General features: G+C 35.5%; 2 protein-coding genes across 2 annotated transcripts in view; both read right to left on the reverse strand.

Moving 5' to 3' along the window:
• Window positions 1-538: 538 nt before the first annotated feature.
• Window positions 539-2,037, reverse strand: LOC115427391 (ribonuclease-like 3). Its single transcript, XM_030145927.1, has 3 exons — window positions 1,978-2,037; window positions 1,839-1,883; window positions 539-1,023 (listed from the first exon to the last, which is right to left on the reverse strand). The coding sequence occupies exon 3, from the start codon at window positions 1,015-1,017 to the stop codon at window positions 592-594; it is 426 nt and encodes a 141-aa protein (XP_030001787.1). The 5' UTR covers window positions 1,018-1,023; window positions 1,839-1,883; window positions 1,978-2,037; the 3' UTR covers window positions 539-591.
• Window positions 2,038-13,852: 11,815 nt separating this feature from the next.
• slit3 (slit homolog 3 (Drosophila)) overlaps window positions 13,853-25,914 on the reverse strand; it is a 742,110-nt gene continuing 730,048 nt past the window's right edge. Inside the window, exons 34-38 of the mRNA XM_030145427.1 lie at window positions 22,929-23,083; window positions 21,748-21,905; window positions 21,486-21,643; window positions 19,087-19,292; window positions 13,853-14,300 (exon numbers count right to left, since the gene is read on the reverse strand). Of these exons, the coding sequence (XP_030001287.1) occupies window positions 14,047-14,300; window positions 19,087-19,292; window positions 21,486-21,643; window positions 21,748-21,905; window positions 22,929-23,083 (931 nt within the window). The 3' untranslated portion in view covers window positions 13,853-14,046. The remainder of the gene's footprint in view (window positions 14,301-19,086; window positions 19,293-21,485; window positions 21,644-21,747; window positions 21,906-22,928; window positions 23,084-25,914) is intronic.

Here is a 25,914-nt window from a genome sequence, read left to right on the forward strand (position 1 = left end):
AGTACAAGCAGCTACAGCAGCCAAACGCAGATGGTAAAACCGTATTACTTTGCCTTCCAGGATTAAATCATTATATTTCACAGCCTTGGGGAAGTCGCCTCACACCAAGGGGAGGGGCTATGAATTTAAAAGGGGCTGTTTGGGCCTATCATAGGGGGAGAGTTTGTGGTGGTTACATGTGAAGGAAACACTGACTTTTGAGAGTTCTGAGGACATTGTTGAGAAGATTCAGATTTTTTTTTTTTTCTTGCTGAATGGAGTTGTGGTTGAACTTCAGTAAATAGTGTATATATTTGTAAATATATACACTATACACAGGGTTTATTTATTGCATTTTTGTAAATGTTTTTTTTTTTTTGTTGGACACATCATCACAGCAGCTTCACAACCATATCATCATTTTATTCCATAGTTTTCTAAAGAACCCCACAACATGGTACAATTCATTCTTTCATATTTGTTCATATTTGTATTTTAGAGGACAATCAAACCCTACTGAATTTTTATAAATTACTGCATAAAGAAACAAACAACTTTATTCAGTTCAAATCTTTATTGAACAGAAAGCTGAAGTACATTTCTTCTGTTTGCTCAGCCACCAATGTGCACGATGCCTTCATCATAGTGTACAGGAAGGCCACCTTCACATGCGACTACGATGTACCTTGTGCTCCTGTGGCCTCGATACTCGCAGTTAGAACCATGCTGGCTTCTCAGAGTACACGTAATAACGTCGAATGGCTGGAGGCTCTCGGTCATGGCCCCGGTCCCGTAGGGCTTTCCTGCCCTTCCACAGACGGCTTTGACAGGGTTAGGCATGGATATGATGAAGGAATTGATCTCCTTGCACTGATTGCTGTCAGTCATGGTGATGTGTCTGTTTCGTATGACGGTACTACACCGGTTCACGTTCATCTCCCCGATGATATGCTGGTTTTTAAACTTCCTGTAACGCTCATTTTGCGCATTGACCACAGCAGCAGAAAGAAGCAGCAAATAAAAAACCAGGAACCTCATTATTCCCTGTACAGTGAAAAAAAAAAAATGTGCGGAAAATAACATGTCAGACAGGTAAAGAGAAAATAAAACTCAAAACATTGTTCTTCAAATCACAAAATCCTTCCCTCGTGAAGCAACTGGATATCATATGCTAATCGATTTACATTAAACAATACTCATGAAACACTACTTTTTTTTCCTCTAAAGTTTAACATAAAATGCAAGACAAAGAAGATTAGTTTGTACATCTGTGGTGGAAAATCCAAAGTAAGATGGAAATGACCCATTCTAAACCTGTTACAGTAATTCACAGTCTAGATAGACAAACTAATTTACTGATATTTTTATGTTTAACATAAAAACAACATTTTTTCAAACAAGTTTTTGATTTTTGTGATGGGGACCTTTCTGTGAGTTTGTTTGCTGAGAAGTGGCCTGCTTTGTGACTGAGTGACATTGTGATTTATTTATTTAACCACGAGTTAAGGAATGTCACTCAAAGCCTATTGTTTGATTAAGATCTAAAATAATTTAATGTTAAAAACTGTCTCTGTTAATCAACCACACACATCTCCCTTTGCAAAGAGTACTGTATCTTATTACTTTTATTTTAAATATATTTTTTTATTATAGTTTTTTTTATAATTGATCTTGCTTGTAACACACTCATTGGTACTAATCCTATTAATATACTGGTGCTTGAATGTGAACAATTGATCTGTAATGTCCCCATCCTTACATTTACTATATATTTAATGGCAGTAAGACAAACATTTATTATTTAATCTGTTCAGTGAAACTGTCTCAAGTGTAAAACACAAGTAAAAACAGATGCAAACCTTTCCAAAGAGCTGTGATGGCTTCTTTTTCTTCAGTCACTCTTTCTACAAAAACAGAAACAAAGTTAATGGTTATTGTGCTGTTAACTGTACACAACTGAACTTGTCTAATTCTATAAATCATAAACCACACATTTACCTGTTTCTGAAGTGGAGCTCAGTCACAATGCAGAAGCTTCTTCTACTGATCTTTTTATAGGCTGTCCTCCTCACATACCCTCCCCCCATGTATCTATGAACCATCCAATCAGACTTGACCACAGCACCACCCTCCTGTCTACATTTACTGTGATCACAACAATATCTACCTCCATATTCTCTCTACTGTGGCATATTTCCACATTTACTTCATTTAATTGTGTGATCATATGAATCAAATGCTTTCTTTAAAGCCTCTGTTTGAGCAGAATCCTACATGCATAAATAATACGTGTATCAGTTCAAGGGTTAGCGTTAGGGTTAGCTAACCCTAACCCTAATGGTGAGAAGTGACGTCTGAAAAAGGGAAATGAAGTTTATCATTAACGCAGACAACTTAGGACAGATGTCTCTGTTGATGTCTGTAGACACTTCCTCATACACAATGACATGTATTTTCAATCCATAACACAGTTAATAAAAAACAAAGATAATACTAAGCATTCATCAAGATAGATTTGGTAAATGAAACAAACTATAGACACAGGATAAACATAGTAGAACGAGACAATGCAAAGTACACTACATGTATTAATACTGTGATTGGTTCATCTCAGTGATCGTTGATGGATCATAACTATTGTTGCCATTTTTGTAAGATCTGCAGACACCCTGTTTACTCCTTATGACAACAAACTACTGTCCAGAGATAGGAAGCTCAAATACACTGTGCAGAAGGTGGCAATGGTCATTTAATGGAGCTGTTCATCCACTGAAACGATCCAGTGTTTGGATATGGTGGGTTAAACTGGGACTCAACAATCAGCCACTGGACCATGTAATAATGTGACTCAGTGAGTTTCTGTATAAGAAGAAGTTTTCAAACCATGATACCAAACAGAAAGATGAAACCAATTCAAGAAAAGCACAGTAGATTGCACACTTTTTTTTCCCCTTTGACCTCCTGTTTGCTTTGTGTAGCAAAGGTACATGAAAAAGCGTCAGGAGCACATGCTTAATTAAACAGCTTCATGTGTTACATATTTTATATATTCACTAATGTACAGCTTCCATTGTAAATAAGAATAGTATATAAAAACCTGCCTCTTAAAAATCAACCCTACCAGACAGTTATGATGTTTTGTAATATTGAGATGTAATTGACAAAGGCTCCACATCTTCATCATGATGATGCTAAACTGACCCAACCACTGGCGGTACAACTTGAGCAAGATTACAACACCATCAGTGATGAACCACAGATAAAAACAGACTTTCACTTCAGTGTGACAAAAAGAATGTTCACTTTCTTCACTTTTCCATGTTAAAAATTCACTCGCCACAGTGTTTTACAACTCTACACCCTATTTCGGAACTCATACCACACACATGATTATGCCAAAATGTCCCTGTCACTGAGGCAGACCACAAGACCATCAATGATGAAGCAATTAAAATAAGAGTTTAAAGAACAAACAGTTCCTCCTTTTGTAACTAAGGCTAATGAAAACATTCTCAGGTAGGCATGAAACATCTGTAAACTCACACTGACCAGTTTTTCCTCCTCCTGTTGTCTTATGCAACAGACACCTTACAGGACATTTCAAAAATCTGTAAGCAGGGTCTGTGAAACCTGAACAAAGTTTATATATTTCAATTTGCCCTTGGAGAGCATGTGCAAAAATAAAGCTCAAAATCTTTTTCCCACTCAGAGGAGCTGTACTGACTGTAGAAATGTTTGTGAAGAGATCAAACTCAAATTAGCCTGGCCGTCCACCTGTCTTTCTCAATGAGAACACTGTCTAGAATTGTGGGGCTTGAATCCAAATGTGAAGGCAGGACTTACAGGCGCCACGTAAACCAATCACAGATAAGACTGACGTGACACTTTTGTCAGAGAAATTTAAAAACACATGGTATAATCTGTTATTCAAGCCTTATTTTTGAATCACGTAAACAAACGACAACCATTGTAAACAGATTTGCGGACTTAGAACTAAGTTTGATACTGTGATATGATGGAGAAAAAAATCATCTCAATTATTAATAGTGTAGACGAGATAGAATTTTGACAAAGACAAAAGATGGATGAAAAAAAAAAAAAAAAAACTCCTCTACTAACTCTATATATCAAATACAATTGAAGAATCATTCACTATTAAAATATTACCAGAAGCAAACAGTTTGCATTTTGAATTTGTCTCTAAAGAAATAATCTTGTCTTCATCAATTTAGGCATTTTTCACTGTTTATAGTGTGGAAAACCTCAATTATTATTTCTGAAAACACTGAATTATTTGCTGCCTCTCACTGAATGAAAATAGGCTAATAATTAAATAAATGCTGGTGAAGCAGTGTTTCTAAGACCTGACGAATGCATGTTTGTAGCTGTTGTATGATGAGCAACTAAAACATGAAGGCTGTAGAATAATGTGACCATGAACATAAGGTTACTCACAGTTTCCACTTGAGTTTCCAGCCCAGTTTACCAGTCCTTTACAGCTGAAAAGGTGACTCCTTCAATCAGTTCTTTACAACTGTAGGGTAACTGAGCTCAGGAGTAGCTAACGCATTAGCTAAAGGTTAGCTGTTATCACCGAAGCTAATCAAGTTCAGCCTCCGTAGACGCTAGCTTAGCGGTAGCATGGCTGTTAGCTTAGCTGAAGAAAACACTGAATCCAGGCGGTTTGAAAAGACTGCATTTGACTCCAAACAGCAACGACTAAATTTCGCCATAGCCTGCAACTTCCGAAAGACTATAACTGCATTCATATAACACTAATGTAGAGGTTTGTACATAAAACATCCAGGACTTCTTCAGGTGGCGTACTCAGGAAGCCGCTGCACGCGCTCCCCTTGTGTAGCTGTAATCAGCCCTCAGCCAATCAGAACCTTCACCTTCACTGTCGTCACTTAACTTATGTACTTAATGGGTCTGGACTGGATTTCTTAGCAGTTATGGTAAAGACTAGTGACATGTTTGATGAGTTTTACTTATGATTTTGACAATATAGAGGGGAAAAGTGACAAAAAAAAGTCATGTGTGGTTGGTTTGCCGTTCGATCTATTGTCTTGACCTAAATACAAGAGCTGCCGTAAATGGATCTCACCTGTCGTAAAACCGGAAGCTTCCATTCTATCATAAAACTGTAATTTAATTTCAGTGTTTATCAGGTTGCGTCATAATTTGTTGCTCTATTAATTTGATATTAAAGATCATAACCGAGGACATCTGACTGTTGAGAATAGTTTTCACAAAATAATTATTTACTTATTGAACTGAGCTATTTCTCTCTATTCAGACAGATCAGACTTTGGTCTTTAACTGTACACATAAGAAACTGTTCTATATCTATGGTTTAACAACACATGTATATCACAGAACCATGCTACATTCACTGTCATCTGTAAATTACACGACTCCCAGTGTAAAAATGTATAATAGTTTTACATTTGAAAGCTATAGAGAAAATACAAACAATATCCTTAGGTTTAAGGACAAATTCAAGATTCAAGAAGTTTATTGTCATATACACAGCAGTACTGAGCAATGAAATTCTTACTTTGCGAGTTCCCTTCACACGACTAACGTAAACAGCTGTGCTAAACTAAAATTAAATAAAGGAAGTAAACTGTGAAATTAAAACAATTTAGACCAAACTAAAACACAATAAGGAAATAAACTGTACACAAAGCAAGGAAAAATAAATAAGTAAAATAAAGTGAAGCAAGTACTCTGTGAAAAGAGTAAGTGTATGAAGATTAAAAAAAAAAGTTTGAATGATTGTGCAAGATGCAAGTTACTGTCACAGTGGTAGATGTGTGCAAATATTATTACTGTTGTGCAAATATGCAAAGATATGTACAGATATGAGTTTCATTCAGTCAGTGGTTCAGCAGCCTGAGGGCCTGTGGATATAAACTGTTCCTTAGACTGGTTGTCTTTGCTCCCATGCTCCTGTAGCATGAACAGTGTGTGCTGTGGGTGGATGTGCTCCTTGATCATGTTGTGTGTTCTCTTTGTGATGTCCTGTTGTGGTGGGAAGGTTCCTCCACAGATGAACTGCACCATTTTAGTCACACCCTAGAGAGGCTTCCTGTCCTCAAATGAACCCACGGGTAACATTTCTATGTTCCTTATTCACAGAGGCCTTCTAGATAAAAGGACTATGTGTAGAGGTCCACGATCATATGCTGTATTCTGACAATACTACTCATCATCTGGAAGGACTCTCATGGATTCAAGCATTGATTTTAAATGTACCTTTTTGTCTGTCGCTAGAAGAAGTTCAAAAATTCATGGGATGGAATGCTTCTAGGACCAACAAGCCCAACAAGCACAATAAGGAAATAAACACCAAGCAAGGAAAAATAAATAAGTAAAATAAAGTGAAGCAAGTACTCTGTGAAAGGTGCAAAAAAAAACAAAAAAAAGATTGAATGATTGTGCAAGATTCAAGTTACTGTCACAGTGGTAGACACTGAGTACAAATATTATTGCTGTTGTGCAAATATACAAAGATATGTACAGATATGAGTTTCAGTCAGTCAGTGGTTCAGCAGCCTGAAGGCCTGTGGATATAAACTGTTCCTTAGACTGGTTGTCTTTGCTCTCACTCTCCTGTCTCAGGCTTCCTGTCCTTAAATGAACCCACCGGTAACATTTCTATGTTTCTTATTCACAGAGGCCTTCTAGATAAAAGGACTATGTGTACAGGTCCACGATCATATGCTGTATTCTGACAATACTACTCATCATCTGGAAGGACTCTCATGAATTCAAGCATTGATTTTAAATGTACCTTTTGTCTGTTGCTAGAAGTAGTTCAAAAATTCATGGGAAGGAATGCTTCTAGGACCAACAAGCCCAGGAATGCACTTTTAATTGGCACTTTACTGCTCTGCACTTTGGAAATAAAAAATGTAGTTATTTATAGGTAACTTTTAGGGGGGTAATCAGTATTTTATTATTTTTATCAGTATTTTATACTATTTACTAAATGCTGCTGACAATCGGGGACCTGAGTACAATGTTTCGTTTCTGTGTATTTTATATGCTGAAATGACAAATAAAATTTGAATCTTGAAAAAAGAGTTTGTTCGAGGTGCTGTTTGGGAAAAGGGATTCATAAAGTACATACCAAACTGGAAGAAAACTCCAAGGCACTCTGTTTAAACATTAAAATGCCTTTATTACCATAACATGGTCACATCTAGACCTTAAAAAACACTTCTACGTGTTTCGGCTTCAAGCCTTCATCAGGAAGTCAAACTGTTTGACTTCCTGATGAAGGCATTTTAATGTTTACATAGAGTGCCTTGGAGTTTTCTTCCAGTTTGGTATGTACCTTCTTGTCTGTTTGTTTGATTGTTTATATATTTATATGTTGTATATGTAGCTTGGAAAAAATCTCAATAAATACATTATTGAAAAAAAAAAGGACAATGTAATCATTTAGCCCTGATCTCAGGACATACAGACAAATATCTCTTTATCCAGTAGGCTGTGTTTGGGTTTCAGTAGTCAGACTGGAGTTACACTCATTACATTTGTTTGCTGTTGGTGTCCTCTACTGGAGACTGTTGGCAACAGTGTTTTTTGGTCTATGTAACAGTACGATAGAGTAGAATAAGTGGGGAAAGACATATGATGTGACAACTACATGACATATATAATAATAATAAAACTATTGGATACTGTATAAATAACAAAAGGTACATGGCAGAAACATATATCCATCTATCATTTTGTTTAAATCAAGAAATTTTCCAAGTTGGAAATATCTGTTCATTATTAGACTATTGGAGCAATAGTGTATGTGTAGCATGGTATTGTCATAGTTTTGTATTAGTGGGGTGTAACATTTACTTTTCAAGAGTTTTACATGAAAAACACACAGACATGGAGGGCAGGTATAGTGTCAATGGTAGTTTAATTTTAACATTCAACATAAGTATCCATTATCACTCACATATTCATGTTTTCAACCCAGGACCTGTAGAAAGTCAAACATTTTTTATGACTGACTTAGCGATATATTTGACTATCAATGACAAATGACATGTACTTTCTTTTATTGGGTTTGAAAAGAACTAAATGTCTATGATGAGGATAAGTGGGAACGGAGAAAGGGAAAGAGGAGGGGGACGATGAAAAGCGGGTGATGGAAAGAAACGACTGAAGCAAATGGGGGAGAAAAAAAAAAACAGAAATGTGAGCAGATAAAGAAGGGAGAGGAGGGAAATAAGAGGAGATGAGGATAATACTGATGTGTATCTCAAATCCAGATTGAGCTGTACTAGTGTGAACACTTTGCATCTGCTGTAAACAAAGCAACAATGTATAAAGTAAACAATACAGTAGTAGTTACATTATAGTCTTTTGCTATGTTTTTAATGCTTTTAATTGCGTTAGTCACCTATGGTTCGTTAAACTGTAACAATATACAAATGTCGGTAAGAAGACCAGTTTCCTTTATCTGTCAGAGGTACATGTGGAGTTTGACTGAAGCACTCCGTCTGCAAGCCACATTATTAACAAACCTCCACCACACACTGTACTGTATTTGTGGACAAATAAACCACATGTAACGTAAAAATGAAAACGTGTGTCGATCCCTTACATCCCCGTGAATATCTCTCTGGACGTTAAAGCAAAAACTACTTGATCGGCATCTTATAGTGTGAATTAAAAAAAAAAAACAAAAAAAAAAAACACAGAAATGAGTTTTAGATGTTGCAATTTCACATTCCAGATGAGGCTTTTCAACACCAACCTTAAGGACAGTGATAGTAAAATAAGTCAAAGTAAATGTGACATGATTAAGGCTTTTCGTGACCAATGTGAAAAACACTTTGGGATATTCATACGTGTCTTCTCTGACTCAAGGCCACCTGTTATCACACATACAGTAGCAACTCCTGACAGTATTTCATCAACACTTTGTGACTTTCATGTGAAAAGCAAGGCACATTATCTTGTTTAGATCCACCCTTATAATCACCATTAAGGTACATGTGGTTAACTTTGGTAAAATTGTATATATATATATATATATATATATATATATATATATATATATATATATATAAAAATCATCTGCCCAGTCAGATAGTTGCGTAAAGTTTCGGGCTTTATGGATTGTTGGTGCAAATGACCTCCTGAATCTATTGCAATTGAGCTCTTATTGCTTCGTGTTTTTGTTTTAAAACTCAGCAGCAAATAGGTACAGGCTCATCATGATGCCAAGGATGATTTGACTGGATTACAACACTGGGTACAAAAAAATGTTTTTTGCAAGTTGTCTAGGTTTTTTTAACTGAATTAGGACCATTTTGCACCGCTAAATCCAAAAATGACATCTGTTTTTCTCAATCAGGTCAGGTTTTTTTGCTAATTTGATTTTGAAAAATTTGATCTTCTCTCAAAATATAATAATTAATACCAAAATAAGATTGGTAAGCACACTTTATGAAACTTGTGACTTGATTCCTGTTAGGTACAATGGTGTATTCACCGCAGATGTAGCGGAATACGTCAGGCTTATTTTTGCAAGATCTTCTAGTCGAAGCCATTTCATTCACCTGTAATATTAAAAAAAAAACATTAATCATAAATTGGCAAAAGTAAAATCTTCAGAACTCGTTTATTGCAAGAAATATGAATGAATTTTGTATCATATGATGTGAAAGTGCCCATAAATGTAAGCAAAAATGTTAAAAAGCCAATATGTAGCATAGTTCAGAAAGTTGACCTGATTGAGCAAAATTAATGTGATTTTTGGATTCAGCACACCAAAATGATCCTAAAACAGCTCAAAAAACTGAAACAATAAATTTGCTGTTGACCAGTGTAATAATTCATTCACATAATCACATAGGGATGGTTATAACAGAAGAAAAACATATGAGACTTAACCCTTTCAATCATGCATGAAATATGACTAAACTTGTCTTTTAGTTCTCTTGATGGTATTTAAAACATGTCCAATGGATCATTTTTCCCCAATATAAATTATTTTGGGCTAAACAACAGTTGAAAATGTTAATGGTAAAGATTTTTTTTTTTTTTAATATTTGACTGATTTAGTAAAATTAACTATTTTTGAGTTGAAAATGTCATGCGATAGTGTTTAATGGACACTAAAGCCATGTCAGTTTAGGGGAATGAAATCAAAATTATTATAATTTTTTTAGTAATTATTTAATAATTTACACTATAATGTGCATAGGTCTTAGGCCCCATTTGGTTTGTTGTTTTAGCAATGTTGTAATTTTACATGCAGGCATTTCAAGTCTCTGTGTTAATGTGCACAACAGAAAATATGTATTGTTTTAATACCAGACACATACAGTCGCAGAAAAAATTATTCGACCATCAAAAGTCATCAAAAACAATGGTTATGCAATCAAGTCCTAACTCCTGTGTGTATCATGTGACTAAAACACACAGAAAAGAGAACATGGAATGCCTAAAAGCACTGTTTTTGTCAGTACAATGCCATAGAAGAACTGAAGTGATTTTGGTTATTATCAAGAAAACATGTTAAATGGATAGATATCAGCTCTGAAATTAAACTACTATGAGTTATTTTTGTTCTTATTATTATATTTATCCAAACAAATGTACCTTTAGTTGTACCAGGCATTAAAATGAACAAGAAATTGAAGAAAACAAGGGGTGGTCTAATAATCTTTTCCGCGACTGTTTTTCCTATAATGTCTTGTTGTATCTTAATTAAAATACAGAACAATAAATGCATGTACATCTAAATATGTGCGATAAATGCAGTCAAATGACATCTCTGTAGAAATAAAGCCAAATGTGGCCTAAGACCTTTGCATAGTCCTGGAAAATATAAAAATATGAAGTAGAGCTGCAAAAGCCTAAATCCCCCTCTGCGTCTCGTCCCTCTTGGTCTAAACCAGAAGCCTGAATATAGTGTCCCAAAAAATCTGACATCATTTTATCACCTAATAATTTGTTTAAAATGTGTTTGGTCTTTTTGCTCTAAAAAGTGTAGTCATTTTTATTGTTCTGCTTTCAGGAATAGACATGTCGTTTACTGCTAACAGAAAAGGCGTTCTGTGTAACTGAAGTACAAGCCAAACTCAGTTAAATGTGAATAGGCAACGTGGATTTGTTTAAAAATACAATAAACAAGTGCCAACAGGAAAGCAGAAGAAGTTTCAAGAGGAAGGAACTCCACTCCCGACTTGATGTGTGCCGCGTCACACACTGAACATCTGTCATAACTTTGGAGCATTATAAAATTACCATCCACAGGACTTTTTTTTTTTTTTTGAAATTTGTAGAATAAAACATTTTACATCCAAAATCAATCCTATTTAGTATTATTTTTGCTCCTGATCATGTCGTCACTCTGATATGGACATCTGAAATGATGTCAGTTTTTTTGGGACACCCTGTATGACTATGATGGACCGACAGTTTAACGCTGCTGTGGAAAAGAAAAGACACTTTTCCAAACTTCTGGGTCAACGTCTCAGGAAATCTTTACTGTAATTGTTGATTAAAGCTGACAATCACATATTGAACCCCTCCAACTGTATTATAAAATACCAGCGATTAGACTAATATATGTGTCGCAGGGTAGGTTTTTTTTTAAGTCAACAAAAGTGAGAAAAGTTCTTGATTTGTCAATTGCTATTCCAATTACAACATGCATGACAGTAACTATGGGATTTCTGCCTGGAGACACCAAAAAAGTCTGGCATCGCAGCTTTAATTACATAATTTATATAGAAGTTTTATTATTAAAGGCCAAAAACTGCTCATTTGGAATAACTGCAGCAAATATTGTGGTTTTAATTAAGTGAAAACAACTGAACCATGTGTGAAAGGCATAATTAAAAGGGAATATCTCCTAGTTTCAGCTTCTAACTGTAACCCCATCCCATCAATGACCTGATGTTCGAAGTCCCAAGAAATCAGATGCATTTTATATGTATTTCTCTACACTGCAAAAACCTAAATCTTACCAAGTGTATTTTTCTCATTTCTAGTCAAAATATCTCATCCCACTTAAAATAAGACAGAATCATCTAAAGAGTAACTTTTCAGTGAGATATAAGAACTGATGTTTTGATAATAGATCTGGAAAATCTGATTTCAAGAAATCTTACCAAGATTATTTTCACTTGTTCCATTGGCAGATTTTTTTGGTGTGAATTAAGAAAAAAAAAAAAAAATTGAATTAAGCAAAAAAAATCTTGAACTAAGCAAAAAAAAAAAAAATCTTGAAGTAAACAAAAAAAATCTTGAATTACACAAAAAAAATTATTGAATTAAGTAAAAAAAAAAAAAATTAAATTAAGCAAAAAAAAATCTTGAACTAAGCAAAAAGAAAAAAAAAATCCTTGAATTAAACAAAAAAAATCTTGAATTAAACAAAAAAAATATATACTGAATTAAGTAAAAAAAAAATCTTGAAATAAGCTAAAAAATCTGCCACTGGAACAAGTAAAAATTATCTCGGTAAGATGACTTGAAATCATTTTTTTTTTTGTGTAATTCCAGAGTTTTTTTTATTTAATTCAAGATTTTTTTCTGCTTAGTTCAAGATTTTTTTTTGCTTAATTCAAAAAAATTTTTTTTTCACTTAATTCAGTAATTTTTTTGTGTAATTCAAGATTTTTTTATATTTTTTTTGTTTAATTCAAGATTTTTTTTTTGTGCTAAATTCAGGATTTTTTTTGCTTAATTCACGCAAAAAAAATCTGCCAATTGAACAAGTGAAAATCATCTTGGTAAGATTTCGTGAAATAAGATTTTTCAGATCTATTGTCTAAAAATAAGTTCTTACATCTCACTGAAAAGTGACTCTTTAGGTGATTACGTCTTATTTTAAGTGGGATGAGATATTTGGACTAGAAATGAGAAAAATACACTTGGTTAGATTTCGATTTTTGCAGTGTACATTTGCTTACATATTACGTCGTAGGTATTTTTAATGGTATTTTAGAGTTTGTCTCTTCAATGTGGCATTAAACCGTAAACCTGTCGCTGACTATGAGCTAATTCTCAGTTACGGGTCGACACCGGGCCGTGGTTCCACAGGTGGATTTGACCAATCACAACAGACCGGGTTTCCCTATATTTCCGTTTTCACTTGAAACGTGTTCATTTGCAAAAACAGGCAGCGCTCCCCCGGCCGTTTCATGGAGATTTTGTCGACTAACGAACAGCGTACGTGTCCAGGTTTTCTGTCAGACCTCATGTGGCTCTGAGTCTGGTGTGCAACAGCGAAGTGAAGAACAAAACAACAGAACAACCTGTTGAATCATCTCTGCGGAAAGAGTCTTCTGTGTTTTCTCACATGTGAGGTTGACGTCCGTTATATAGTGAAGCAGGTTAGCTAGGCACAAACAGTTCCCTTTTGTCTCCAAGAGGGAGGGCGATGACGGAGCGCCGCCTTTTCTTTTCCTTTTTCTGGAAGCGAAGGAGCTCCTCTTGGCAGCCATTTCTAAAAACAGCCCTCTCAGTGTCCAAAGCCTCCCACAAATCAGCACTCACATTAACATCATGCAAATACACTTCGAAAATATAAAATTCATTGGGTTAGGGTATGTAATTATAAAGATTTATACATACATATAAATTTATATACTTTTAAGGAATGTTAATCTATTTTGCTGTGTACTTTTTCTTCTTACAAGATACAAAATAACTTTCATACTATGTAACACATTATATAATCAACATTAAAAAAAAAACAACTCATCAGTCCTTTTTTCATCCTTTAGAAAAGAAAATCCATAATAAAAATAAGTTCTATGTTTTTTCTTACTTATATCTTACAATATATTTTCTCTCTGTCAAAAAACACGCACACGTGTCCCATTTTTGTTTTGTTTTTTTTGTTTGTTGTTTTTTTTCTTGGCAGCAATTTGGCAGCGGTCAAAATGAATGTGTGAAAAAAAAAAAAAAAAAAAATCACATAATGTTGGTGCTCATCAGCGTGGAGGAATCTCGTAGCGGCGGCCTCGTGTAGAATTCACAAAATGGCAGCGGTGTGTGTTGCGCAACAAATGAAGGAACTGCGTGCTGTTACAACGGGCACTTGGAGCAGCCGCACTCCAGGGCCGTCTCCATCTCCTCGGAGTACGAGGTGCCGTCGGTGCAGCGGAACACCACCTTTCTTCTTCTGCTCTTGGTGACGCCGCAGCAGACGCCGGGGGGCGCCGCGGCCTGGCAGGATCGGGGGCAGTCCATGCGGGGGATCTTACTGGTGGATGTGCATGTTCTCAGGGGCTGGTGTCGCTTCAGCTGCTCCCTCACCATCTCCCCCGGACACGTCAGCTCTGGAAACACACGATAAAGCAAAGACGTTGAACAAGTCATTCTGCTTTTTACATCCTCTGTGTGATGTTCAGTCAGGGGGTTGTGGAATACGATCCGTGTATTATTCGTTCATTCGTTTTTCAATTTAAAACCAAAAATCTGCAAAAATCAAAAAACAAAAATACGACTCGTTTTTTTTTGTTTTTCATTTTCAAAACCAGAATGAAAAACAGATAACGGTTTGTTTTTCCATTTCCCGATTTTGTGCTCAAATGAAAAATTGAAAAAAAAAATGGATAATGACTGTTTCATCCGATTTTGCTATTTTCAGTATAGCCAAGTTGTCTGACCCGGAAGTAGTCGTAACTATGGAAAAAATAAACAAACGGAATCATGGCTGGACTGGAGGAATATTTTGCTATAATTAAGCAGCTGTTTATCTCGTTAATTCAGAAAAATAGAGCCGAATTTATTTTTTTGTATGAATACAATACGCTTCAGAATCAAACAGCTGCTTATGTATAGCAAAATATTCCTCCAGTCTGGCCATGATTCTGCTTGTTTATTTTTTTCCCTAGTTACGACTACTTCCGGGTCAGACAACTTAACTATATTCAAAATAGCAAAATTGTATTAAACGGTCGTTATCCGTTTTTTCCATTTTTCATTTGAGGACAAAATCAGGAAATGTAAAAATGAACCGTTTTCCATTTTTCATTCTGGTTTTGAAAATGAAAAACAAAGAAAACAATCATTTTTTGTTTTTTGATTTTTGGTTTTAAATTGAAAAACGAATGAACAAATGATTGAATTGAATATGATCATTCGGTTCCTTCCACTGGATAATTACTGCAGTGATTCATATGTGTCAGTTCTTCGACCCTTTAATTTGATCTTAACTTGTTCTTAATTGCTTTTACTGGAATTATTACTTCCACCAGGAGGTATTGTGACCACTTTGCTTTGTGTGTTTGCGTGCATGTTTGTTTGTTAGCAAGATAACTCAAAAAGTTATGGACGGATTTTCATGAAATTTTCAGGAAATGTTGGTACTGGCACAAAGAAGAAAGGATTAAATTTTGGTGGTGATTGGGGGGGGGCGGCACAGATCTGTCTTGGTGGAGGTCTGCGCTCTCCGAGTGCTTTTCTTGTTTAGAATTGTTTTTATTTATTTTATTGAATTGGTTTTTATAGATAGATAGATAGATAGATAGACTGATTGATTGATTGATTGATAGATATACTTTATTTATCCCAAACTGGGAAATCACAGTAGTCGCTTTTCCATTGGACATCTGCGCAAAACTTTACAGATATTTACTAAATGTCAAAAAAACACAAGTGCGTAATATTGGTTTTTCCATTAAATCACAAATGCAGTGATTTGTTTATTTATTATTGCGAGATGTCACCAGAGGTCATTCCATAAACATGGCGACAAACGTAAATATCGTGTTGATTTACAGATACATTCATTATTATTATTATCATAATAATAATAATAATAATAATAATAATAATAACAATAATAATAATAATAATAATTATTATTATTATTATTATTATTATATGTTACCCCTCTATCTCGTACTAAATTAAAAAATGATTCAGTTTCCTGGTGTGTCCACACATATCGCGACATGTTTCTTCTAAAACTCTTCTTCTTTGCTTGTTGTAACATCTGTCAACATCCCTTTTTTTTTTTTTTTCACGTGACTCTAGCTGTGGAAAAAGGTCTTTCCATTGCAGTTTTGTGTGATATACCAATTGCGCTATGCCCGAAAAAACTTTTAATCGAAAAATGAGAGCTTTGGTGAAACTCTCATTTTTCCATTAGGTAAAATTTAATACGCAAGTTATATTTGCGCAATTTGAGGGTCAATGGAAAAGCAACTAGTGTAGCACAGCATTTACTCTGCTCTTACTCTTTTATTGTTGTTGTGTTGTAAAGCACTTTGATCAAAAGTGCTATATAAATAAAATGCATCATTATTATTATTATTATTATTATTATTATTATTATTATAGTTTTCAGTTTGTAGAAAACAAAGATTAAACTGTGTTTCAGTGGAAGAGGGTCACATGGTCTGACCCTGTTCCAGAGCGCTGAAGAGAGGCGGATGAAGGGATTACCCATCATGCCTTGTGCCTACAGTCCAAGCATGTGGGGGCAGTGTTATGAGGTCTAGGTTCACAACATTATGCGCCGATAAAATGATGGAAATAAAACTTACGACATTGCATAATCTGATGGAAACGATGCTACAGTGAATGCCGTCTGTAATCAAAACTGCAGGTGGTCTGATGAAATATTAGAGGGTTTTTCTTTCCTTTTTTTTTTCGGGCCAGGCTGTTTATATAGATAGTAAAATGTCTATGATTCCATGTGAGGGTTTTTCCTGGCTCAAAATGACTTTCCGCTGACTCAGATATTGTACAAGAAGTACATTTAGGACTTCTAATAATAACATGATAGAATAAAATTACAGTTATCATATTAAAACAACAAAAACCTCCTTTCTGTCGCACATTTAGTGTCACCACGCTGACATTAAACCCCAAATGCAGTTACAAATAAAAAAAAGAAAAGCAGAGGAAAACTATTAAATATGATGATGTGTTTATTTGTCCGAAGTGCAATAAGAAATAGACCTTTCCATGCGGTCATGTGTAAAAAAACGGTTTAATCATCGTGGTCTGGATTCCAGTGTTTTTACAAGTTTATAAGATTGAAGCACATGTATGTGACATTTGGGAATCTGACCACAAGAAAATATAATTTGCTTCAATAACTAGTATGTAATTTCATAGAATTTTATCACTGCTAGCATCATATCTTTGCACACAAATTTGGAAAATATGAAGTGGGTGATAAATCCACTACATCCACAAAGGACATCTTACTTCAGGGTTCAGTGCTAGTGAAAGTGGCTAAAAAGATGCATTTAAACTTTAAAACAGGGGTGCCAAACTCATTTTAGCTCAAGGGCCACATTAAGCCAAATTTGATCTGAAGTGTGCCAGACCAGTGAAATAATAACAGAATAATATATAAATAATGTCAACTCCAAACTTTCCTCTATGTTTTAGAGCGAAAAAAGTAAAAGTATACGATGAAAATGTTTCCATCTACCAAGTATCCTTTAAAACTGTGAATAACATGAAAAAACTGAAATTTCTTAAGAAAACTAAGTGCAATTTTAACAATATTATGTCTCAGTTCATCATGTACACATGTAAATTACAACTTGCAGATCACAGTGGATCTACAAATACACAAAACATTTAATAACAGGCAGAATATTGGTAAAATTACACTTCAGACATTTCCAAATGTTCATATTTGTTCAGGTTATTCACGTTTTGTGAAATGATAGTTTGTTTTAGTGTAAATACAGTAAAATGGCATGAACATTTTTACATTTACAAAGAGAAAAATATGGAGTTGGGAGCGTTTATATGTTATTATGATAGTATTTCACAATCATATGCCTCCTTCAAATCACAACTTAAACACTGGATGAAGGAAAACCAAGCCTGTTACCATCAGTAGATTATCCTCACTGTGTTGTTCTGTGTGTTTTTATGATGTTTTGCCTTTTGTCAGCTGTCTTTCCTGTCGCCTGCCTAGGGACTACAGATGGAAATTAGCACTGCTGTTACAATCTGGCATATTTACAGCTGCAATTGTTGTAGATGTTCATTAATATGCGCTGTCCCTAATAAATAAATAAATAAATACATACATACATACATACATACATATAGGGATGCACCGATACCACTTTTTTCCAGACCGAGTACGAGTACTTACATTTGAGTACTTGCCGATACCGAGTACCGATACGAGTACTTAATAATCCCATTCCAGTTGTTAGTTCCTTTTGTAAATGTGCTTTATTGTCGTTGTCATTAGTCTGACTGGAACAAAGTGCTGCTACTGACATTTAATGTGTTGGAATGAGCGTTTGTCAATTAATCCACCAGGGGGCGCCGCTCTGAATTAACCATACTGGACAAATACCACGAAGAACAGGAACGTTTTTTGAGAAGAACAAGAAGAAAGTCAGTAATAACAAACATGGAGACGACAGAAGCAACACTAATGTGATACTAATATTGCAGCGTTTTCTCTGGTAAGGTTTAAAAGTTTAGCTTCAGTAGGAAGAGAAAAGAGAAATGAATGATAAGTTCAGTTTTCACTTCGGCTGGCGGCGGTCCGCACCGCTCCGTACCCCTCTCCATCTGGGTACGCATCCACCAACACCTGGAAAACAGATGGAATGTACGCAGAGGACGGACAGAACGCTGCGTCCGTATCTGTCTGTGTCTGGAACGTTACTGTCACTCAGCCTTACTTTTATCACTGTCATTTATTTGGTTAAATCTCCACACTCTTCACACTCACAAACATTATTCCTCCTCCTCGTACCTGCTGCGCTGAACTGTGAATGTCACACGGCTGTAAGTGGTATTGGTGCATTTGTATCGGATTACTTTTACGGGTACGAGTACACACACTGAGTATTGGAGCCGATGCCCGATACTCGTATCGGTATCGGAGCATCCCTACACACATACATAAAAAAATACTGATCCGACCCACTTGAGATTAAATTGGTCTGTATGTGGAACCTGAACTAAAATGATTAATATCTTCAGTGTAATTTTTACATTTGACCAGTTCCTCCCAGGGGCCAGACTGGACCCTTTGGCGGGCAGGATTTGGCCCCCGGGCCAAATGTTTGACACCTCTCAGTACCTAGACACATCATGGCCTCCATCAGGACGTGGGATTCCTTTTACCTGTGTCACAGTTGGGTCCAGTGTACCCGGGCTGACACTGACAGACCGGCTGTCCTCCTTCCGACACGCGACACTCTCCGTGTCCACAGCGCTGCCCCCTGCAGGCCGGAGGCTCCTGCCGTCGGTCACAGTACTGACCCTGGTAGCCGTCGCTGCACTGACAGCTGTAGGCCTGACCCTTCGGCACACACTGACCATGGACACATCTGCAGGGAGACAAATGAAGATTAGTCCACTAAATTACATCTTCAGATCCTTTATGTAAGTAAAAGTACGAAGCCAACACTGTAAAAATACTCCCCTTGTGGTAAAAGTTTTCATTCAAAAGCTTATTTTTGTATTAGTATGAAATTACTATGACCAAAGCCACTTAAAGTCTAAACTATAATGTGGTCTTTGTGCAGAAAATGGTTCCTGTCAGTGTTTTATCATCACATACAATGCTCTAAATTTCATCTCAAAGCTGCATTCATGTTTATTTTGCATTTTTCTGCTGTAGAACTTTAACCCGTAAAGACCTAGAGCTATTTCTGTGGCTGTTCCCGGATGAATTTTTCACTGTGTTTAACCTTTCCTAAGTGATTTACCACCATTTATTCAAATAACATCCTCTGCATTTTGTATTTTTCAGTACAATTCATGCATTTTCTTATATTTATTTCACTGATCATGTAGATGATTATTGAAGCTCAAACTCAAAGGCTATCAGAACAGAGAGAACTGAAGAAAAAGTAACTTTTTCAGCAAAATCTATCATTAACTAAACATAAAAACAAGTGTTTTCATCCACTGTCATTGATCCAACTCCATGGGTTTTACTGATGAATCAATGTTGTAGAAGATGACGGTGTTTCCATGTTTGATACGGAACCTCTGAACGTCTAATGACCATGAAAAGATGACAAACTGCATTTTATATGTATTGATAGGATTAGTGGATCTAGTTATAAAACAGTTTGGATCACTAGATGCTTTTGAGGGTTAAAGTTGAGCTCATTTACAAACTGTTGTTAGTTTAATCTATGGTATTGCATCATAATCTATATCATCATCATATGTTTGTAGCATCGCTGTCCAGTGTGCACCATTAATTGATACACAGTCAGAAATACTGTAATTTGAAAAGGAAATAAGGCTGTCAGACAAATGTAAGAGAGTGAAAAGTCAAATATTTACCTCTGAGATGTAGTGGAGTAGAAAGGTAAGAAGTACTTATTTATATTCCACCAAATAAATCAACAGTGACTCTAAATCTGAGTCTTTGATATGTCTGCTAGGGAAGGTCCCTGCTTTTCTAAAACAAAATGAGGATATGACCCAGTCAGTTTTAATGGTGGTAAGGAAAGACCCCCCTTCCATTCCTATGTGGAAATCCCTGATCTCAGAAGTTGTGATACTGGTAAAACTAGAGTACAGTATTAATAAAAGGACACATGTTTTTCTGCAGAAATGGAGGAAACCACTGGAACTTTTGGGAGTGTAGTATAATTTGGACTTAAATACATAACATGATGGATATCTATGACTTTTTGTTTTGCTTTCTCTGCTTGTCTTCCTTTTCACTTTGATTGTAAAGAAATAACATTCTTGATTCACATACTTCTGTGTTTTATTTTACTATATTTATGATATGAGCTATTGTAGAAACATTACGTACTACCTCAGTGTGCTGGTGATGTTGCACAAGCACATATTACATAAACCAGCCTTGTAGCATCATTGTAATTTTAATTTTTACAGACTGTTTTTTATGTTTGTTTATTGCTTGGAAAGTTGTCATAAAACTTAAATAAATAGAAGTTTAAAAAAAAACCCAAAAAACCCTGAGTCTTATGCCATGTCTCTACTTTATAAAACACTGATAGTGTAGTTCAGTTGATTTGTTCAGGCTCTAAAACCACAATGTGTGCTGTTTGTGAGTACCTGTTGTTTTCGCCATAGTTTTTTTAATGTAATTTTTATATTGTAATAATCATAACTGTACAATTGAATGTATATAACATATAACAACATAGTTATGTATCCCCAACCCTGATGCACCTCATAGTCCAATAAAAATATAGAAACACACACATCCAAAATAAAAAATAAATACATAAAACAAAATTAATTCATTAAAATTACAAAAAAATCTATCTATCTATCTATCTATCTATCTATCTATCTATCTATCTATCTATCTATCTATCTATCTATCTATCTATCTATCTATCTATCTATCTATCTATCTATCTACATCCTTAGTTACAATGACAAATTGTTTGTGTCCATCTTTTTAATATATAATAAAACAGGCTGTCACATTGCATAGAATTTGGCTGCATTGCCGCTTGCAGTATATCTTTTTTCTCTAGTGTCAGATAGCTCATAAGGTCTTTAATCCACAGGTTGAATCGTACCTGTTGTTTTGACAGGGACTCGGCGCCGTCATCTGGTCACATAAGGCTCCAGTTCGTCCTGGAGGACAGTCACATGTTACCCCCGTCTCCCCTCCTTCCCTGCATGCACCCTGGGCACATACGCTGCACGAGTGACACCCCGGGAGAATGCCATCCCCCTAAAAACACAACAAGAGATGGACGGTCACAGAACATCTTAATAATAATACAAACAGGACCAGACGATGGGAGGTCACAGCGTCCATATTAAAGTAAATCGAACCTTGCTTTCGACCCCTTGTCGTCCGCCCGCCGTGCTCCGGTAACTCAGGTCTTGAGGCTCCCCGTTGATTCGTACGTTGTGAATGCAGCCGTTAAAAGTCTGAGTGGAACGTTCCGGACCTGGACGGAGACCTGAGGCCACCACCTGGGCCGGTACACCTGGGAGGGGGAGGAGCCAAAGGAAGGGACGTCCAGAGAGGGAAGAAAAGGAAGAACATGACAGTGATTACAACAAGGTTTCATCTTAAGTTTGGTTAGTTCCTGTAATAAAATATGTGATGACACTCACAAAAAAGGAACAAAGGGTGATCAAAGTGAATGAATATCTAAAAAAAAACATGCAAATCAGAGATGAAGCAACTATATGACACAGCTCACTCATATTGGGATGCACAGCAGTTTGACACTAACTCAGTATGATTCAATGAGATGCGAAAGGTTATACTTCAATATGCTACACAGGGAGGTTTGCTTTGATTTCCATGTTTTTTCTAAATCTACTAGTAAAAAAAAAAAGCATCTCATTTGAACCTTCTTTTTTGCAGAAGCCTTAAGTTTCATTTATATTCAAACAAAATTTGGTCACTTGGTGAGAAATGACAGTTGAGATGAGAAAACTGTTAAGAGAAGTGTAAAATAGTGATGTAGTAATAATGGTAAATTTAAACTATAAATAAAATAGAATAAAATGAACAAAAATGCCACATATTTCTATTTTCTACAATCAAATATATTTCATATTTGCTCAAAATGCAGTAAGAAACGGGCCTTTATTAACTATTTAGTCTGGATTTCACAGTTTTTACAACACTTATAATAATAATTAAGTAAGTGTGTAGCATTTGAGGATCCCACTACAAAAAAATTCAAATAAAAGTATGAAATGTCACATTATTTTATCACTATGATCAGCATATCTAGTGATAAATAAATGCATCTATAAAGCTGACTTAAGTGCTGCTCAAAATGGTTAGCATGATGTACATCAAATAAAATAAAACAAAATAAAATAAAATAAAAAATATTGGCCACATTTGTGAATAATAAAAGTATAAGGCCTCTGTAATGATTTTGGTTTTTCCTCTGTAAGTCACTTTGGAAAAAAAGTGTCTACCAAATGCATAAATGTAAATGTAAACGTAAGATGCAACACACGACCCAGAATGCATTGTGTTTTCATACCTCCGATGTAGAGCTGCGTGCTGTGGTCAACCGACGGCTGCCGCGCCGCTTTGCCCATGCTCTTGGGGGCGCCGTTGTCAACCACCAGGCTGAGCGAGCGGTTCTGGATCAGCAGCTCGACGGTGTGGAAGAGGCCGTCATTCACCGACTCCACGCTGGAATAAATCACACAGACACACAAAGGGTTTTCAGTATGGTTCCTATTATGATAAATGACTGCCGAGTTCTACAGCAGACGGCGGAATTAGGGAGGAAAAAAACACCATCGAGCAAATTAGAGATGCCAGACACTAAACAGACTCCAAACATTTTCAAGTCAAACATTTTTCTTTGTTTTGTCGTTTTTGCAAATCGACCAATGTAAATGAAAAAGAAATTAGAGAAATCTTTGTTGAAATGTTTTTCTCGGATATAAAACAGACCAATCACATCCTCAGTGCAGTATCCGTTAGAATAGATTAAATGTACGAGTGACCGGGGTTCACATATTAACAAAAAAAGACTAAAACTAGTGCTTGAAATGACAATAAAAACAAAACAAACATAAAAACTGAAAATAAACTGCGATGGTGGATGCAGTATGATGCTCTGTTTTTGTTTTCCCTTCATCTTAATGATACAGAAATACGATGTTTTACAAATTATCAGTATCAGCTGGCAGAGAGAGTGGCTTTCCAGTTATAATACTGCGTTCCAGGCCACCTGTAACTCCTGTTTTTCCAACTGTCTACCAGTAAAAATGCACTGGAATGGCAGTCAAACCTGTGAACTCTTACTAGATCGATGTCCTCCCAGTTCTGAGTTCTGACGTCACATAGACCATCAAACAACAACAGCGGCCCCCATGGATGTAATGTTTATGCAGATAGTTTATTAAAACAAGGTATTGCTCTAAAGTTATTTCTCTGCAAATGTTCTGCATAATCAGCAGCTGCTCTGGTGTTAGCTAGTTTTCAGTCCATTGAGTGCAAGAATAAATTAATACCAAATACAAATCACGTATTAACAAAAAAATGACAACTAAGACTAAAACTAGTGGTTGAAATAACAATGAAAACAAAACAAACATGAAAACTGAAAATAAACTGCAGTAACAGATGCAGTATGCTGCTCTGTTTTTGTTTTCCCTTCATGTTAATGATACAGAAATAGGATGTTTTACAAATTATCAGTATCAGCTGGCAGAGAGAGTGGCTGATAATTAAAGTTTTCTTTCCAGTTATAATACTGCGTTCCAGGCCACCTGTAACTCCTGTTTTTCCAACTGTCTACCAGTAAAAATGCACTGGAATGGCAGTCAAACCTGTGAACTCTTACTAGATCGATGTCCTCCCAGTTCTGAGTTCTGACGTCACATAGACCATCAAACAACAACAGCGACCCCCATGGATGTAATGTTTATGCCGATTGTTTTTTAAAACAAGGTATTGCTCTAAAGTTATTTCTCTGCAAATGTTCTGCATAATCAGCAGCTGCTCTGGTGTTAGCTAGATTTCAGTCCATTGAGTGCAAGAATAAATTAATACCAAATACAAATCACGTATTAACAAAAAATTGACAACTAAGACTAAAACTAGTGGTTGAAATAACAATGAAAACAAAACAAACATGAAAACTGAAAATAAACTGCAGTAACAGATGCAGTATGCTGCTCTGTTTTTGTTTTCCCTTCATGTTAACAATACAGAAATAGGATGTTTTACAAATTATCTGTACCAGCAGAACTTGGAGATAGTGCCTGATATTTACCAAAGTTTTCTTTCAAGTCTCAGGTGCAGCTCCAAACACATTCAAGGAGGCACCAAAACATAAAGAATCATTTGTTCTTAGTCCCCAGTTCCTGATCTTACACAAGATTTGTTATTGCATCTTGGATTTCGATCTGCTCTATCCTGTTTATCCTTCAGAAGAGATTAAATGTCTGAAACTAAAACTGTAAAAAAAAAAAAAAAAAAAAAACACAAAAAACCCAGTTCTCAAATAAATACAAATTGCAATGACTGAAATAAACCACAGGTAAAATCTACCTTATCTTTGTTTTTCCTTGTGTACAAGAATAGAATAGCTTTAGTAGGTGTTGACTGGATGTTTTACAGGCTCTTTGTCAACATTTGCACAGACTGTTGTCCCCCCTTGTTCGTTCTACATGTACATCTTTGTTTTTAAGTTGTTTGGATGTTGGGTTTTTGTCTGCTCTAGGTTTCTAATATTTTATTGCCTCATACAATAATAATGGTCCAAACTACGGTGACACTTTCTGTGTTCCCAAACATGTTGAGTGAATTTAAAATAGACTTTTGAAAAGCACATAATTCACAATTTCACAAGACAAGACAAGACAAGACAAGACAAGACAAGACAAGATAAGATAAGATAAGATAAGAAAAGATAAGACAAGATAACATAAGATAAGGTAAGATAAGATAAGATAAGATAACATAAGATAAGGTAAGATAAGATAAGATAAGATAACATAAGATAAGGTAAGACAAGACAAGATAAGACAAGATAACATAAGATAAGGTAAGATAAGATAAGGTAAGACAAGATAAGATAAAATAAGACAAGATAAGATAACATAAGATAAGGTAAGACAAGACAAGATAAGACAAGATAAGGTAAGATAAGATAAGGTAAGACAAGACAAGACAAGAAAAGATAAGATAAGATAAGATAAGATAAGATAAGATAAGATAAGGTAAGACAAGACAAGACAAGACAAGATAAGATAAGATAAGATAAGACAAGGCAAGACAAGATAAGATAAGATAAGATAAGATAAGGTAAGACAAGACAAGATAAAATAAGACAAGACAAGATAAGATAAGATAAGGTAAGACAAGACAAGAAAAGATAAGATAAGATAAGACAAGACAAGGCAAGACAAGATAAGACAAGATAACATAAGATAAGGTAAGACAAGATAAGATAAAATAAGACAAGACAAGATAAGATAACATAAGATAAGGTAAGACAAGACAAGATA

Source organism: Sphaeramia orbicularis, chromosome 10 (assembly GCF_902148855.1).
Source record: "Sphaeramia orbicularis chromosome 10, fSphaOr1.1, whole genome shotgun sequence".
Taxonomy (NCBI): domain Eukaryota; kingdom Metazoa; phylum Chordata; class Actinopteri; order Kurtiformes; family Apogonidae; genus Sphaeramia; species Sphaeramia orbicularis.

Bases quoted from the DNA above. Each gene is read 5' to 3' on its own strand.
- LOC115427391 (XM_030145927.1), bottom strand. From the start codon at position 1,017: ATGAGGTTCCTGGTTTTTTATTTGCTGCTTCTTTCTGCTGCTGTGGTC.